We start from the raw sequence: 15,822 nt of genomic DNA, 5'->3' as shown, positions 1-15,822 counted from the left end.
AGCATTTAATGCATGAAGCTCCCCGGTCCTTGTCCACTGGTTAAAAGGTTCGAAAATTTCATCTCCCTCCAACGGATGAATTTTCATCACCTATATAAACCCACCTTCATCAACTAAGAAGGTGCTGGTTCATTTTTTATCACTCGACTTATTTTCTTGCAAAAGCTCTTGAAACGCTCTCAAATTTCCAAAAGCTTTTGTGAACCAGTTTTGAGGTGTTAAGTTACTTGAAGAAGGTCTTTGATCATTTTTCTTACACCTCAAAAGAAGTCTTGCAATTTGTTCGAAGCAATCATCTCTCAGTCAAGACTTCATTGTTGGAGAAATCAAGAAATCATTTTCTACCAACCTCAACTCAGGAGAAGAAGTTGATAGAGGCGGAGTAAACTTGTGAAGTTGAAAAACCTACGAAGACTGTCCGGCTTAGTGATCAAGGAAGTCTTTGTGTAATTGTGCTAAGGAGTGATAGGATGAGAACTGATTGTATTATATTTTCTGAACTTAATTACAATGAGATCAGATGATGTGAATACATAGAATAGAGAGTCACAGTGTGACAATGATAAGAAGTAGAGAGTCATAGTGTGACAAGGATAAGAAGTTCTAAACAGACTCATATACGTAGAGTCCTAATACTCCCCCTCAAGCACAGTGTATACTAGTAACCTGTAGCTTGTCCCTTAAGGAAGAAAATCTAGGTCCAGGCAGAGCTTTGGTGAAGATATCAGCAAGTTGATCCTTTGTGGAGATGAAGTTGACTTGGATATCGCCCGAAGCTACTCGATCACGAACAAAATGATAATCAATCTCCACATGCTTGGTGCGCGCATGAAAGATTGGATTGGCACTCATATATGTAGCTCCTAGATTATCACACCATAATTTTGGAATGGAAATACCCGGAATCTGTATCTCACGCAATAATGACATAATCCATAGAACCTCAGCACAAAGATCTGCAAGAGCTTTGTATTCAGCCTCAGTGGATGACTTGGCAACAGTTCTCTGTTTCTTGCAAACCCATGATATAAGATTACTCCCCAAGAAAACAGCAAAACCACTCGTGGATTTTCGATCGTCAGGACAACCAGCCCAATCAGAATCAGAGAAAGCATGAATGTCTCTAGATGAGCACCGTCGTATGCGTAAACCATGATCAACTGTTCCCTTAACATACCTGAGTACCCGTTTGAGCTGCTCCCAGTGTGATATGGTGGGGGCATGCATATGCTGGCATAACTGATTAACTACAAAGGATAGGTCAGGTCGTGTGACAGTGAGATATTGCAGTGCTCCAGTTAGACTCCTGTACTGTGTGGGATCATCATATAGATCTGAATTGAAGGGGACAGTTTTCGAGACAGAGATAGGTGTAGAAAGGGGTTTGCACTCAGACATTCCAGCCCGTTTTAAAATATCATTCATATACCGTTGTTGAGATAAAATAATCCCATTGTCACTCTTAACTGTTTCAATACCCAGAAAAAAAATTTGGTTCACCAAGATCTCTGATTTTGAATGTAGCAGACAGTTTGGACAAGAGCTGAGACATAATACCTTGATCACTTCCCATTACAAGAATGTCATCCACGTACACCAATAGATAAACCAAAACAGAGTCTTTAGAGTAATATAACAGAGAGACATCTGTCTTGGATGCTTGAAAGCCAACCGATAGTAAGAACGTATGTAGTCGATTAAACCAAGCTCTGGGAGCTTGTTTTAACCCATACAGAGATCTTTTTAACAAACAAACATGATTCAGGAAGTTAGCATCAATATAACCAGGGGGTTGCTTCATATAAACTGTTTCAGCCAGATTACTATTCAGAAAAGCATTATGAACATCTAGCTGTTTGATAGACCACCCAGATGATAAAGCTAGAGATAGAAGGAGTCTTACAGTCGTAGGCTTTACCACTGGACTAAAAGTGTCGAAGAAGTCCTGACCTGGAACCTGATTAAAACCTTTCGCAACCAGCTTGGCTTTATGCCTTTCAATAGCACCATCAGCCTTTCTCTTCGTACGAAACACCCATTTACAGCCAATAATATTCATACCTGCAGTGGGTGGAACTAGAGACCATGTGTGGTTATGCAGGAGAACATTGAATTCTTGGTCCATGGCTTCACGCCACTCAGGATATTTGACAGCTTGAGAGTAACATGTGGGTTCCGTGAGATGCACTTGAGCTGCTAGAGCAAAAAGAGGAGCATCTGCGTTGCTGGGAGTGGCCATAGAGTGAGTACGGACATTGGGCCTGATGGACCGCCCACGTGGACGGCCTCGCCGGCGAGCAACAGGCTCCACAGGATCACCCGACGAGGCAGCCTGTCCAGGAACCACGGCTGGTTCGAATGAAGCAGGTAGCGGCGGTTCTGGCAACTCATCATTGGACACGGCAGGAATAGGTGTGTTGTGACTGAGAACAGATTCCGCCCAAGGTCCAGAAAACGGAGTAGATAGATCCTGCAAAGAAGTTTTAGTAGCAAAGGGGAAAACTTCTTCATCAAATCTGACATGCCTGCATGTGTAAATCTTATTAGTATGTAAGTCCATGCATCTGTACCCCCTAAAGGACTCAGGATAACCTAGAAAGACACATGGAGAAGACCTGTATGACATCTTATGACGATTATATGGTCGAAGATGAGGGTAGCATAAACACCCAAAGACACGAGGAAAAAGATAGGAAGGAGGGGATTTATGTAACAGGAGATGAGGACTGGAGTTATTTAATACAGAAGATGGCATTCTGTTAATTAAATAGACAGCAGTCTCAAAGGCAAAATCCCAAAATTTCAAAGGAACAGAGGCATGAGCTAGAAAAGCCATACCAGTTTCAACAATGTGACGATGTTTTCGTTCAACACGACCATTCTGTTCATGTGTATAGGCACAGGATTGTCTATGTTGAATTCCTAATTGAACAAACAAAGAATGCAACTTTTTGTACTCAGCACCTAAATCAGACTGAATGGCCTTTATTTTGCAATTAAAGGACCGTTCAACAAGAGTACGAAATTTATCAAAGATGACATAAAGATCAGACTTTAATTTCATAGGAAAAAACCATGTATAACGGGAATAGTCATCCACAAAGATCACAAAATAACGGAAGCCAGAAGTAGATAAAGTGGGCGCAGGACCCCAAATGTCTGTGTAAATAAGATCTAGGACTTGAGAACTAGAGGAAGCAACACGGGGGAGGGGAAAACGGGCAGATTTGCCTAATTGACACGCATTGCATAAAGAATTATGACAACAAATATTATCACGAGACCCACTAACCAAACAAGAACGAAGTATATGGCTAAGAACACGGTTATGAGGATGACCTAGACGATTGTGCCAAGTGGAAGCCGAGGCACGAGCGGAAATAAACGCTGACGGAGACGAAATAGGTAATGAAAGTGTGTATAGTCCCCCCGATCTATTGCCCCGAAGAAGTATTTCCTTGGTATTGATATCTTTTACAACAAAAAAGGAGGGGTGAAACTCAAAAAATACTTTATTATCGGATGCAAACTTCTGAACAGATAATAAAGAATTAGACAAACGCGGAACGTGAAGTATATCAGACAATGTAAATGATCTAGAAGGGGTATTAAAAGAGGCATGGCCAACATGACTATTAGATAAACCCATACCGTCACCGACACGTAAAGTGTCATTACCAGTGTACTTCTCCGATGTAGAAAGGGCAGCGATGTTCGGAGTTGCATGATTTGTGGCTCCAGTGTCCGGAACCCAAGTATGAGAATTTGACGAGGTTTTAGCAACTAAACCATTCTGAAACACCAAATTAGCCTGAGAACCCGGAGCCCCTGAATATCGCCGAAAACAGTTGACTCCCGTGTGACCGAAACTTTTGCAAATTTGACACGGATCATTATAGCGCCAAAAACAATTGGCTCCCGTGTGACCAAAACGTTTACAAATTTGACACGGATCATCATAGCGCAAAAAACAATTGGCTCCCGTGTGACCAAAACGTTTACAAATTTGACACGGATCATCATAGCGCCAAAAACAATTGACTCCTGTGTGGCCGAAACCTTTACAGATTTGACACGGATCATCGAAGCCACGTTGCTGACCTCCACGGTAATTAAGGTTTCCATCGCAGCGCTGCATCTTCATAATTTTATGAATCACAAAACCCTAGTTAACTGATACCAGATGAGAACTGATTGTATTATATTTTCTGAACTTAATTACAATGAGATCAGATGATGCGAATATATAGAATAGAGAGTCACAGTGTGAAAATGATAAGAAGTAGAGAGTCACAGTGTGACAAGGATAAGAAGTTCTAAACAGACTCATATACATAGAGTCCTAATAGATAGTGCAATCCTTCCATAAGTTGTGGAAGAAGAGTGGAGTAGGCAACGTTTGGCCGAACCACTATAAAATCTCGTGTTCCTTCTATTCCTCACTTACTCTTTTTATTTCTGCATTTGCATCATTCTAACCATAATTGTTATCGAAAGTTTCTCTAATCTCATAAACTCGTGCAAAGCTATTAAAACGAATCTGACTTTTCCACTGCGCCAAAAACACCGAAAGGTGATGTTAAGGGCATTTCACAAAAAGAGTCTATTCACCCCCCCCCCCCCCCCTCTAGACTCTCGTTTCATTCTATCGGGACCAACAGAAAATGTAATACGGAGTATTTTTTTTAGGAAAATGTACTTCATAATACTTTTACACACTTTGATGTAAAGGTATTACATTTTTCATTAAAAATATTACAATTTCCTTTATAAGTGCAACATTACTTATAAGAAAAAAAAAGTAATACTTTTACGTCAAAATATAAAAGTATTAAATTTATCCTCAAAAATATTATGTGATGGATTTAACCCAGATAAGAAATTGTAAATGATAAAAAGATAGAACGATGTCGTTGCAAGGTCGCGGGGACCATATATTATATTCAATGCCGTGAATAGGCTATTACAACGATCCGTTAGGACAAAGTGTGTAAAATAATGAGAGTGTGTCGTAATGATGCAAGGTGAAGGGTATTTATACAAGCTACACCCTTCAACCGCCTCCCTAAAATGGCGGGAGGTTGGATCTCCGCGCTGACCGCGCCCGGGCAAGACCGGGTCATGGGTCAACCGTGCTGAGCTCGGTTATGACCAAGATCCCTTACCCGAGCCCATTATAGGCCGAGCTCGGGTAAGGCCGAGCTATTCCACCCGAGCCCATTATTGCCAAGACGGCTTGGGCCGAGGTGTCTTGGGCTCCACCTCGGTGCTTAGGGTCCGTTGTGCTACCCCGGGTCGATTCGGGTGTAATATATCCATCATATGTCCCCCACTCTCTTCGTTGCGAGAATTTGTCAATGAAGGAGAGTATCCACTCCCCGACCCGACCTCTAGGCACAAATGTCCCTAACTCAATATTGGCCGACCTCGCTCAAATAAAATTCTATCGCAAATAAAATTCTCTCTCCGCGAAATTCTCTTCAGATGAACTAAAATCCCTACAATGATGCAACACTTCCCTATAAAAGTCTTGGAAATCCCACACATCTAATCCCATCAAATCTCATCAAATCCCCCTCACATCTCCATCAACTTTCTCTCTTCCCAACACCCCCCCTTTTTTTTGAATTTCAAATTTTGGTCAACCCTTTTCCCCCTTCTTCTCTCCCCCCTAATCTCCAACACCCTCTATTTAATACCCCCTCCTCCATCTTTTTCGGCCATACTCCCTCTATTCACCATAAAAATTCTCTCAAACTCTCTCCAAGTCACAAGTGCTCTCCCGGGTCTTCAAGTCAAGTTTCGAGTCCGTGGTCGGTTAGTCTCTCGCTCTCCCTCTTCCTTTCATGGTCGACTGCCATTTTTTTTCCTCGGTCGTGCTCCTTTTCTCACGGCCGAGACGCCGCCGGTCCACCCTTCGGCCAAGATCGTCGGCGAGTGCTTCGGCCGAGCCGGCGGGGTCCCCCCGTCCTATTTCGTTGTTCCGTTTTTCTACCGCATGTCCATAAGCTTCGATCTTAGTGTTTTAGACTCCATAAGTGATAGCGAATTTGGTATGAGTGACAACAATTCCGCCGATGAGTTCCCCTCTCCCGGGAACGAAGCTACCGACCTCTATGCATACCCCGGGGATGGTCACCGTTTCCAAGTTGCCGACCCCGACCCAGTGGAGTACACCGACCTTGATTTGAAAATCCCCCGCACCACCCTTGCGCACCTCTCGCCTCACTAATGGGAGAAGGCTACGAAAATTGTGGGATCGGGTGTTAAGTCGGGTGTCGAAATGGTGGCGCCTTTGACAAGTGACAATGTCACGGAGCCCCCAAGTGACCACCACTTTGGCATCCATGTTCTATCCATGTTCTATCCATGTCGTTTGGACTCTAGTTCCCTCTCCATCCTTTCGTCTTGACCCTCCTCAACCATTACGAGATTAGTCCGGGCCAATTAGTCCCAAATTCTCACTACATGGTCCTAGCTTTCCTTCTTAGGTGCCAAGAAATCCGGGTGGAGCCATATCTTGATTTGTTCAATTTCCTTTTCCATGTCACTAGTTCCTCGGGCCGAGCAAGTAAGGGGTGGGTGGCCTTCTCGACCCGCCCCCACATGAAAACTCTCCAAGATATTCAATTTTCTAACCACCAATGGAAACTTGCGTTCGTTTGTTATTATTATTATTATTATTATTATTATTATTATTATTATTATTATTGTTGTTGTTGTTGTTGTTGTTGTTGCTGTTGTTATTATTATTATTATTATTATTAATTTATTATTATTATTATTATTATTATTATTATTATTATTATTATTATTATTATTATTATTATTATTTGCGGTGAAAGTTGCAGATAAAGGAGGAGAGAAAAGGGTTTTAACTGGGATGTGTAAAAATATCATTTCTTTAAAATAATAAGGACAAAGATTTAAAAAAAAAAAAAAAAAAAAAAAAAAAAAAAAAAAAAGAAGAAGAAGAAGAAGAAGAAGAAGAAGAAGAAGATAGGAAGCTACTAGCTTATTTTGAAACAATACCTTAGGTAGCGTTCCAAAATAAGCTTTTATTTTAAGCTACGAGCTTATTTTGGGAACATTACCAAACAGAGCTTATAACTTATTAGTAGCTTAAATTAAGCTATAATTAAGCTCCTAAATAAGCTTTGTCAACCAAGAGTATGTAGTCTAATGGTACCCGGGTTGGACTTCCATTAGGAAGGTTATGAGTTTGAGCCTTAGTGGAGGTGTTATTGGTGCTTTGTGTTATTGGTGCTTGGTGCTTGGAATTCTTTTTTGAAGTATTTTGACTTGGTGATTGGAATTGGTCATTGAAGTATTTAGACTTGGTAATTAATTCTTGTTTATTTTGAACCTTGTATATTTTAATTTGAACATTGTGTATCTAGACTTGGTGATGGTGTTTGGATAAATTGTTTTTATTATATGATTATGTTTAATATCTAAACAGGTTAAAAACAACGGTTTAAAATCATTGTCTTTGATATATAAGACAACAGTTAAAAACCGTTGTCTATGCTTGAAATTATAGAGAATATAGCAGGTTTCGACAACACTAAATAGACAACATGTTGTCTTTGATATATAAGAAAACGGTTAAAAACCGTTGTCTATGCTTGAAATTATCGAGAATATAGCAGGTTTCGACAACACTAAATAGGCGGTTAAAAACGGAGGCAAAACAGTTGTCTATGTGCCTCTCGCATTCAAAACAAGCGCTTTACAATTTGAGCTGCATTCAAAACAAATAGAGTTAGGTTTCAATCCTGGGACCTGTGGGTTATAAACCCACCACACTTCCGCTGCGCCACTCTAATGTTGATTTTTGTGTCTATTATTAACCTATTTATCCTTTCTCTCTGGTGGAGTATTTCTCTATTATTTGATTATGAATGTAAACGCTATTATTTACAATAATCCCTTATTTAGTATCGAAGTTTTTAAAGGTTTAACAGTTAACCGAATCAAACTTTGTATTACCGAATTAACCGAACCAAAGTTTTTTAGGTTAATTGGTCGGTTAACTGAAGTTTTTTAAGCTAAATTTTTAAATCTTTAAATAATACCTAATTACCTATAATAATAAATTTAATTAAAATAATACTTATAATAATAAATTCATAAAAAAAATATATACAAACACAATACCGTAACAACACTACAAATATAAAAGCACGTGTGAGGTATAGAAAACTTCTCCCCCAAGCGACTGCGAGGCAACAATTTTTGACCGTTGTCCAGGTAAATTCGTAAACCACTTTTCTCGGTCACTGTTGCCACTTTTTTTTTTCCTGATGTACAACGAATATTAGGTATATTTTTTAAAAAATTAATGGTCTACAATAAAGCAATCGTTATACCCTACACCACGGCGCGCGTAGCATTGTGCGCCGCGCGCCTCCCAAAACGACGTCGTTTTGGGAGGCGCGGTAGGAAGTTGTTGTGATTATGTATATTTGTTCACACAATTATGTATATTTGTTCATACAATTATGTATATTTGTTCATACAATTATGTACATTTTTTATACAATTATGTATATCCGAATCAGAAAATTTGTGTGTATTATGTTAAGAGTTTATGTGTATTATGTTAAAAGTTTATGTTTATTATGTATTATGTTAGATTATGTGTATTATCTTTTAAAAAGAGTATGTATATTTTGTTATATAATTATGTACATTCATGTTTACAATTATGTGTATTCTAGTATAACATTATGTACATTTTTGAACATGGGTTTTTTTTTAAAGAAAAATTAACTACTATACACTGGGGCGGGAAATTTTTAAAAAAAATAAATAAATAAAACGACGTTGTTTTGCATCTAGGCGCACATTGCAATGCGCGCCCTGGTGTAGGATATAAATTGCCACAATAAAGCTAACATACAGGCCAAGCCCAGGATCAGAGATTAGATTTCTATAGCAAGCCCAAGCCTAGCAATTATTATTGTATGGACCATGGTCTACACAAGTTGTGTGGACCATATTTTGTATACTATAAAATAACGTACATTCAATACAAAAACAATGAACACTCAGTACAAAAATAATGTACATTGTATTCAGGGGATGTACATTATTTTTGTACTGAGTGTACATTATATTGTATAATGTACATTCAGTACAAAAATAATGTACATTTATTATATTAAAAATGTACTTTTTGTTATAGTCCACGTAACATTGTGTGAACCATGGTCCACACAATAATTTGTCCAAGCCTAGTATTCTAATGCTCGGCTCGGCCCGACCTTTTTTTTTTTTTTTTTTTTTTCCTATCTGTACACAATCCTCGGTATATATAATCCACAAACATAATCCACAATAAAATCCAAATTACAATACATACAATCTACAATATAACCTAAACTACAAGATATACAATCTACAATATAATCAAAACTACAACACAATCCACAAGGAGTCATCATCAAGTCATTACACTAGCTTATAGTTCAATTCAATCACAAAAGATGAGTTAATACAATCTCTAATTGAATCTAGCTATTCATGTTAGGAATGTAAATGAAAGCATCAATTGAAACAAGAGATATTGCAATCACAATTGGAAGAACGAAAATTCAAATGAAAATTCAAATGGGAGAGTTGAGCGCCATAACAGACATATTGTTGAAACGGGCTTAGCTCTTCTCGCTCAAGGGTCGGTCCCACAACAATATTGGGACTTCGCGTTTGAAACAGCTACGTGTCTAATCAATTACCTCCCATCTTCTGCTCTAAAATTCGAACGTCCATACTTCCGCTATACAAAAAGCTACCTCCTTACCAGTTCTTACGTGTCTTCGGGTGCAAATGTTACCCATATCTAAGGTCGTATAATCGGCATAAAATAAAATTTCGTTCCACTCTGTGTGTGTTCTTAGGTTACCCACCATCCTTTAGGGATATAGGTGCATGGATCTAATCAGTGGGAAAACTTATACCTGTCGCCATGTGCGGTTTGACGAATCTGTCTTTCCCTTTGCAAAAGGTACTCCACCAAGAGTAGTTGAGCCACAGCCCGTGCCTTGGGCTTCCGGACCCATAGTACCAGTTCAAGCTACAAGGTATAGTCCTGCTCCTGTCACCCTGAGTCCTGACCCTGAGCCGTTAGCTCATGAGTCACCCCCTTTAGCCATTGAGCCACCTGCTCCTGCGGCTCGTGGACGGGGACGAGGTCAGGGTCGGGGTCGGGATCGGGGTCGGGGTCGGACACAACCTCAGGACCGGGGGCATGTCATGCGGCTACGACACATGACCCACGGTAATAATGAGGAATTTCAGGCTCTAACTGCAACAACAACGCCGGATCCAACTTGCTACTCTCAAGCAGTTGGACACCCCCACTGGAGGGATGCTATGGACCAGGAGTTCAATGCACTTCTCCACAACAATACCTGGCGTCTTGTCCCACCAGGTCTAAACATGAATATTATTGGATGCAAGTGGGTTTTTCGCACCAAGCGTACCGCGGATGGTTCCGTGGAACGACACAAAGCTCGCCTTGTAGCAAAGGGGTTTAACCAAGTTGCAGGAGAAGACTTCTTCGACACTTTTAGTCCGGTCGTCAAACCAACCACAGTACGAATGCTATTCTCCTTGGCCATCACAAACAAATGGGCTCTAAGACAACTAGATGTTCATAATGTCTTCCTTAATGGCCACCTAGCTGAAACTGTGTATATGAAGCAACCACGGGGCTACGAAGATCTCACTCACCCGGATCATGTCTGTCACTTGCAACGGTATCTCTATGGCTTAAAGCAAGCTCCTCCCGCGTGGTTACGTTCAAGCAACTGCACGACTTCTTACTATATGCAGGGTTTTCTTCGTCAAAAACAGATGTCTCCCTCTTCTACCTCACTTCAGATGGGTCGCAGGTATTCCTCCTTGTCTATGTGGATTACATCATTATGATGAGCAATAACACCTCCCTACTTGACACTTTGCTTAGTCGTCTCGCGACTGTGTTTAAAATCCGGGATCTTGGCAAGCCTGGCTTCTTCTTAGGCATTGAAACTGTTGACACTACTAGTGGAATGATTCTGTCCCAGCGTCGCTACATGACTGATTTGTTGACTAGGGCTAGAATGGTTGGCTGCAAACCCCTGGCTACACCTGCATCGGTCACTCAATCAGCAACCCCGTCCGATGAACTGTTTGATAATCCGACGCAGTATCGACGAATTGTTGGGTCCCTACAGTACCTCACTATTACACGGCCTGATTTATCCTTTTCCGTTAATCGCCTATGTCAGTTTATGCACTCACCGTCTACTGATCACTAGACAATGGTTAAGCATGTTCTACGGTATATCAAGGGCACTCTGTACTATGGCCTGCACCTGAGTGCATCACCCACAACTTCTATTCATGCCTACTCCGATTCTGACTGGGCTGGGTGTCCGGTTGACAGGAAGAGCACAAGTGGATATGTTGTTTTTCTCGGGTCCAATCTTATCTCCTGGCTGTCCCAGAAACAACGTACTGTGGCCCGCTCCTCGACAGAAGCCGAGTATAAAGCCCTAGCCAATGTTGCCGCTGAGGTTACTTGGGTTGTTTCTTTGTTATGTGAGCTGGGTTGCATACTATTCAACCGTCTACTTTATGGTCTGATAACTTAGGAGCCACGTATCTTTGTGCTAATCCGGTTTTTCACGCCAGAACGAAGCCTGTTGAGATCGACTATCACTTCGTCCGAGACAAAGTTGCAACAGGGGACTTCAAGGTAAACTTCATATCAACCAAGGACCAGCTAGCTGATATCTTCACCAAGCCGCTACCGGGACCGAGGTTCGCCGCTCTACGGGACAAGCTTAATGTTGTTTCTCACCAACCTTCCGCTTGAGGGGGTGTGTGAGTGTTATTAATAATATTGTTATTATTATTATTGTATAACCTATGATTAGTTAATGTGTGGTGCTAGAATTAGTCTGAGGTTATATCCTATTAGATAGGAGTGTTTAGAGGTAGACTTCGATATACTCTCATGTACTGTAATCTATTGTAACTGTAATTGATTTTGAATTCTAATCATCATTCTCATCGTAAATAATGTCATTTATTTAAAATGATATCGATAAAGATAAAAAAAAAAAAAAATTTAGAAAGCTTCTACCTTATTTTTGAAATGTTATCTAATGTAGTGTTTCAAAATAAACTCTATTTTAAGCTACCAGCTTAGTTTGAGAACATTACCAAACATAGCTTATAGTTTATTAGTAGCTTAAAATAAGTTATAAGCTTCTAAATAAGCTGTGCCAAATTGAGCTTTAGGCTATTTTGACAAACCTAGCTGAAAAGGAGCTGAAAGCTGAAAAGCTATAAGCTAGGAGTTCAAAACTGAAGAGTTGTTAAGCTAGCTGTTATTTTTGAATGTGTTTGGTAAAATTAACTTTTTGACAAGCTGATAAATGTAAAAAGACAAAAAAGAACATCTTCATAAAATTTAAATTGGTTTGTTTACATATTAAAATTTAACATTTTATCTTTAAAAAAATTAACATTTTAAAATAAAACTATTAGCATAATCACGATCTAGCATCTCACAATGAAGTAGCAATATTGTTGCGAATTTCCTTCATATAATAATAATAATAATAATAATAATAATAATAATAATAATAATAATAATAATAATAATAATAATAATAATAATAATAATAATAATAATAATAATAATAATAATAATAATAATAATATTTGCGGTGAAAGTTGCGGGATAAAGGAGGAGAGAAAATGATTTTAACTGGGATGGGTAAAAATGGCCTTTTTTAAAATAAAAAGGACGAAGATGAAAAAAAGATAGAAGCTACTAGCTTATTTTAGAACGTTACCTAAGGTAACGTTCCAAAATAATCTCTTATTTTAAGTTACGTGCTTATTTTGGGAACATTACCATTTTTTGAAATATTTTACCTTGTCAACATTGTGTATCTAGACTTGGTGATGGTGTTTGGATAAATTGTTTTTATTATATAATTATGTTCCGCATTTTTTTTCTTGTCTTGTAGGACTTCTTTTTTATGTACGATGTATGTAACAAACTTTAGTGATGCGGGGGATCGAACCCCGTGCCTCTCGCATGCAAAGCGAGCGCTCTACTATTTGAGCTACATCCCCCATTTATGTTTTTGTAATCAAAATGCAATCTATATCTAATACAGAAATCAGTATTTACAAAAAATATCAAAAACCACTCTTATCAAAGCCAAGTTTCAATCTTGGGACCTGTGGGTTATGGGCCCACCATGCTTCCACTGCGCCACTCTGATCTTGATTTTTGTGTCTATTATTAAACTATTTACTCTTTCTCTCCGGTGGAGTATTTCTCTGTTATTTGATTATGAATGTAAACTCTATTATTTACAATAATCCTTTATTTATTATGGAAGTTTTTAAAGGTTTAACCGGTAACTGAATCGAACTTTGTATTATCGAATTAACCAAACCTAAGTTGTTTTAGGTTAATCCGTCGGTTAACCGATTGATCGAAATTTTTTAAGCTAAATTTTTAAATCTTTAAATAATACCTATAATAATAAATTTAATTAAAATAATACTTATAATAATAAATTCATCAAAAAATATACAAACTCAATACCATAACAACACTACAGACATAAAAGCACAAATTATAAAGTTTAAACATCCATGTATATATATATATATATATATATATATATATATATATATATATATATATATATATATTTATAAAGTTTAAACAACACTAGCCCTGGATCGTTGGCTCTTGATGGATTAACCTGGCCAGCGCTAACTGTAAAGATGTCAGCCGGGATGCCCCTTTCGTCTTCGATTTTGTTGTTCCCGATGTTAGTAGCGTCAGAAGTGGTGATGATTGCTGACTTGATTGCAGCAGGAGACCAATCGAGGTGCGCCCAGTTGAGCAAAGCCGCAACACCGGATAGGTGCGGGCACGACATTGAGGTACCTGAAAGAATGTTGAACGTTGGTTTCTTGTCGGTCATGTTTTCAACCGAAAAAGGCCATGCCGCAATAATGCTCACGCCTGGACCTACAATGTTGGTTTCAGAATTCCAGGGCTACCGTTCCTCGGCCCCCGAGATAAGAAGTAGGAAATGGCCGGGGCTAGGGACGGAGCCAAGAATTTTGTTAAGAGGTGACGAAGAAGCAGGGACGAGTCCATCAATTTTTTCGAGTGAATGAGAAACATTAAAACAAAAGAGATAATTTTTAAAAAAAAATAAATAAATTACCCAAGAAATATATGAATAAATATTGTTGGATATGGGCGAAAAATAAAATATTTTATTTAAAATATTCATAAAAAATATGAAACATAACTAATTTGATAAAATAATTTGAATAGAGAACACATTATAAATTACACATCTCATTTTTAATATAAAAGAATGTTGTAGATGTGTGTGCTGCAAAATTGTGTTAAGGTCAACAAAGGATTCGAACTCTGAACCTTCACTATAACCAAACATATGCTCTATCAACTAATCTATCTCACTTCTTATTAACATTTATCTGTTTCTTTATACTAATACTAAAAATTTTACTATATATACATATATACATACAACTATATATTATATATGAGGTGAGGGTGGGGGGAGGGGGCAACTGCCCCCTTTGACTCCGTCCATGAGTGTGAATGAGACTTTTTGTACGTGCGAATATAAAATGTGCATGCATGTATGACTGCATGGGAATAGATGTCATTCATATAAAATAGGGATAAAGTACAAATAAGCTACTGAACTATTTGAGAAACAACAATTAAGTCATCGAACTTAAATAACCCCCCAATATCATATTTGAAGTTTTATTATATTGTCGATATTGAATATTAAATGAATAAAATAATTCAAATTTACTTCCGAAATTTTTAATATTTTAATTATTATTATTATTATTATTATTATTATTATTATTATTATTATTATTATTATTATTATTATTATTATGGTGATTTTAGTCCCTATATTTTGACAATATAATCATTTCAATCTCTTTATTTTGGACGTGACTATACTATTTCAGTTTTATTATTTCATGAGATAGATGATTTTGATTTCGTATTGATGGGACTATTAACTTTGTCAAATGGTAACTATCACCGTAAAAAATCGACCTACAAAAACTTGAAAGTCGTGCAACAAAATAAGTGATAGGATTAACAATAATTCTCATCAATTTTAAGGGGCGATCGAGAATACATCTGCAAAGTAATAAATAGACTGTCTTTAATTTATAGATCACTTGACAAAAGGGAGATAAACGTGAGCAAAACAACTCAAAAGATCTTTGACATCAAGTAAGACTAACTTTGCAAAGTAAAAATTTTTATTATTTTTTTGTTAATTATTAACCGAATAAGTCTATAATAGACTAAAAATATAAAATTTAAGGAAAACTTTGGAACAAAATTTATACTCTAAATTATTATACTGAAGGTATAACTCGATAATCAGAACTGCTCGTTTCCATCAATAATTTGTTTTTTTTTTTTTAAATGACTGTCAATAATAATAATAAGTCATTTCGAGATCTTATACTTGTATGGTTTTATTTTGGCCAATTGAAGTACTTAATTATAATTTAAAATGAGTAGGTACATATTTGATATGTATACAAAGTACAAACAAACACACATATATGATATATATGGGTTAGATTAGGTACAAATTCGCGGCCAAGTATAAACGTGCAAATTCTAAAGTACACAACTCGATCAGAGCTACAAAGTGTGAACATTTTATTAATACTTATAAATGTAACTCAAAATAAAAGTTTAAAAATTAGAATTCT

At 37.7% G+C, this 15,822-nt stretch overlaps 1 protein-coding gene across 1 annotated transcript; it reads left to right on the top strand.

Moving 5' to 3' along the window:
* The first annotated feature begins 11,309 nt into the window (after window positions 1-11,309).
* LOC109166973 (uncharacterized mitochondrial protein AtMg00810-like) lies at window positions 11,310-11,866 on the top strand. The gene is made up of 2 exons (XM_019315875.1): window positions 11,310-11,598; window positions 11,643-11,866. The coding sequence occupies exons 1-2, from the start codon at window positions 11,310-11,312 to the stop codon at window positions 11,864-11,866; spliced, it is 513 nt and encodes a 170-aa protein (XP_019171420.1).
* Window positions 11,867-15,822: the final 3,956 nt, after the last annotated feature.

This window comes from Ipomoea nil, unplaced genomic scaffold, assembly GCF_001879475.1.
Source record: "Ipomoea nil cultivar Tokyo-kokei standard unplaced genomic scaffold, Asagao_1.1 scaffold0317, whole genome shotgun sequence".
Lineage (NCBI taxonomy): Eukaryota > Viridiplantae > Streptophyta > Magnoliopsida > Solanales > Convolvulaceae > Ipomoea > Ipomoea nil.
Note: the sequence above shows the minus strand (reverse complement) of the source record. Positions and strands in the feature narration are given on the sequence as shown.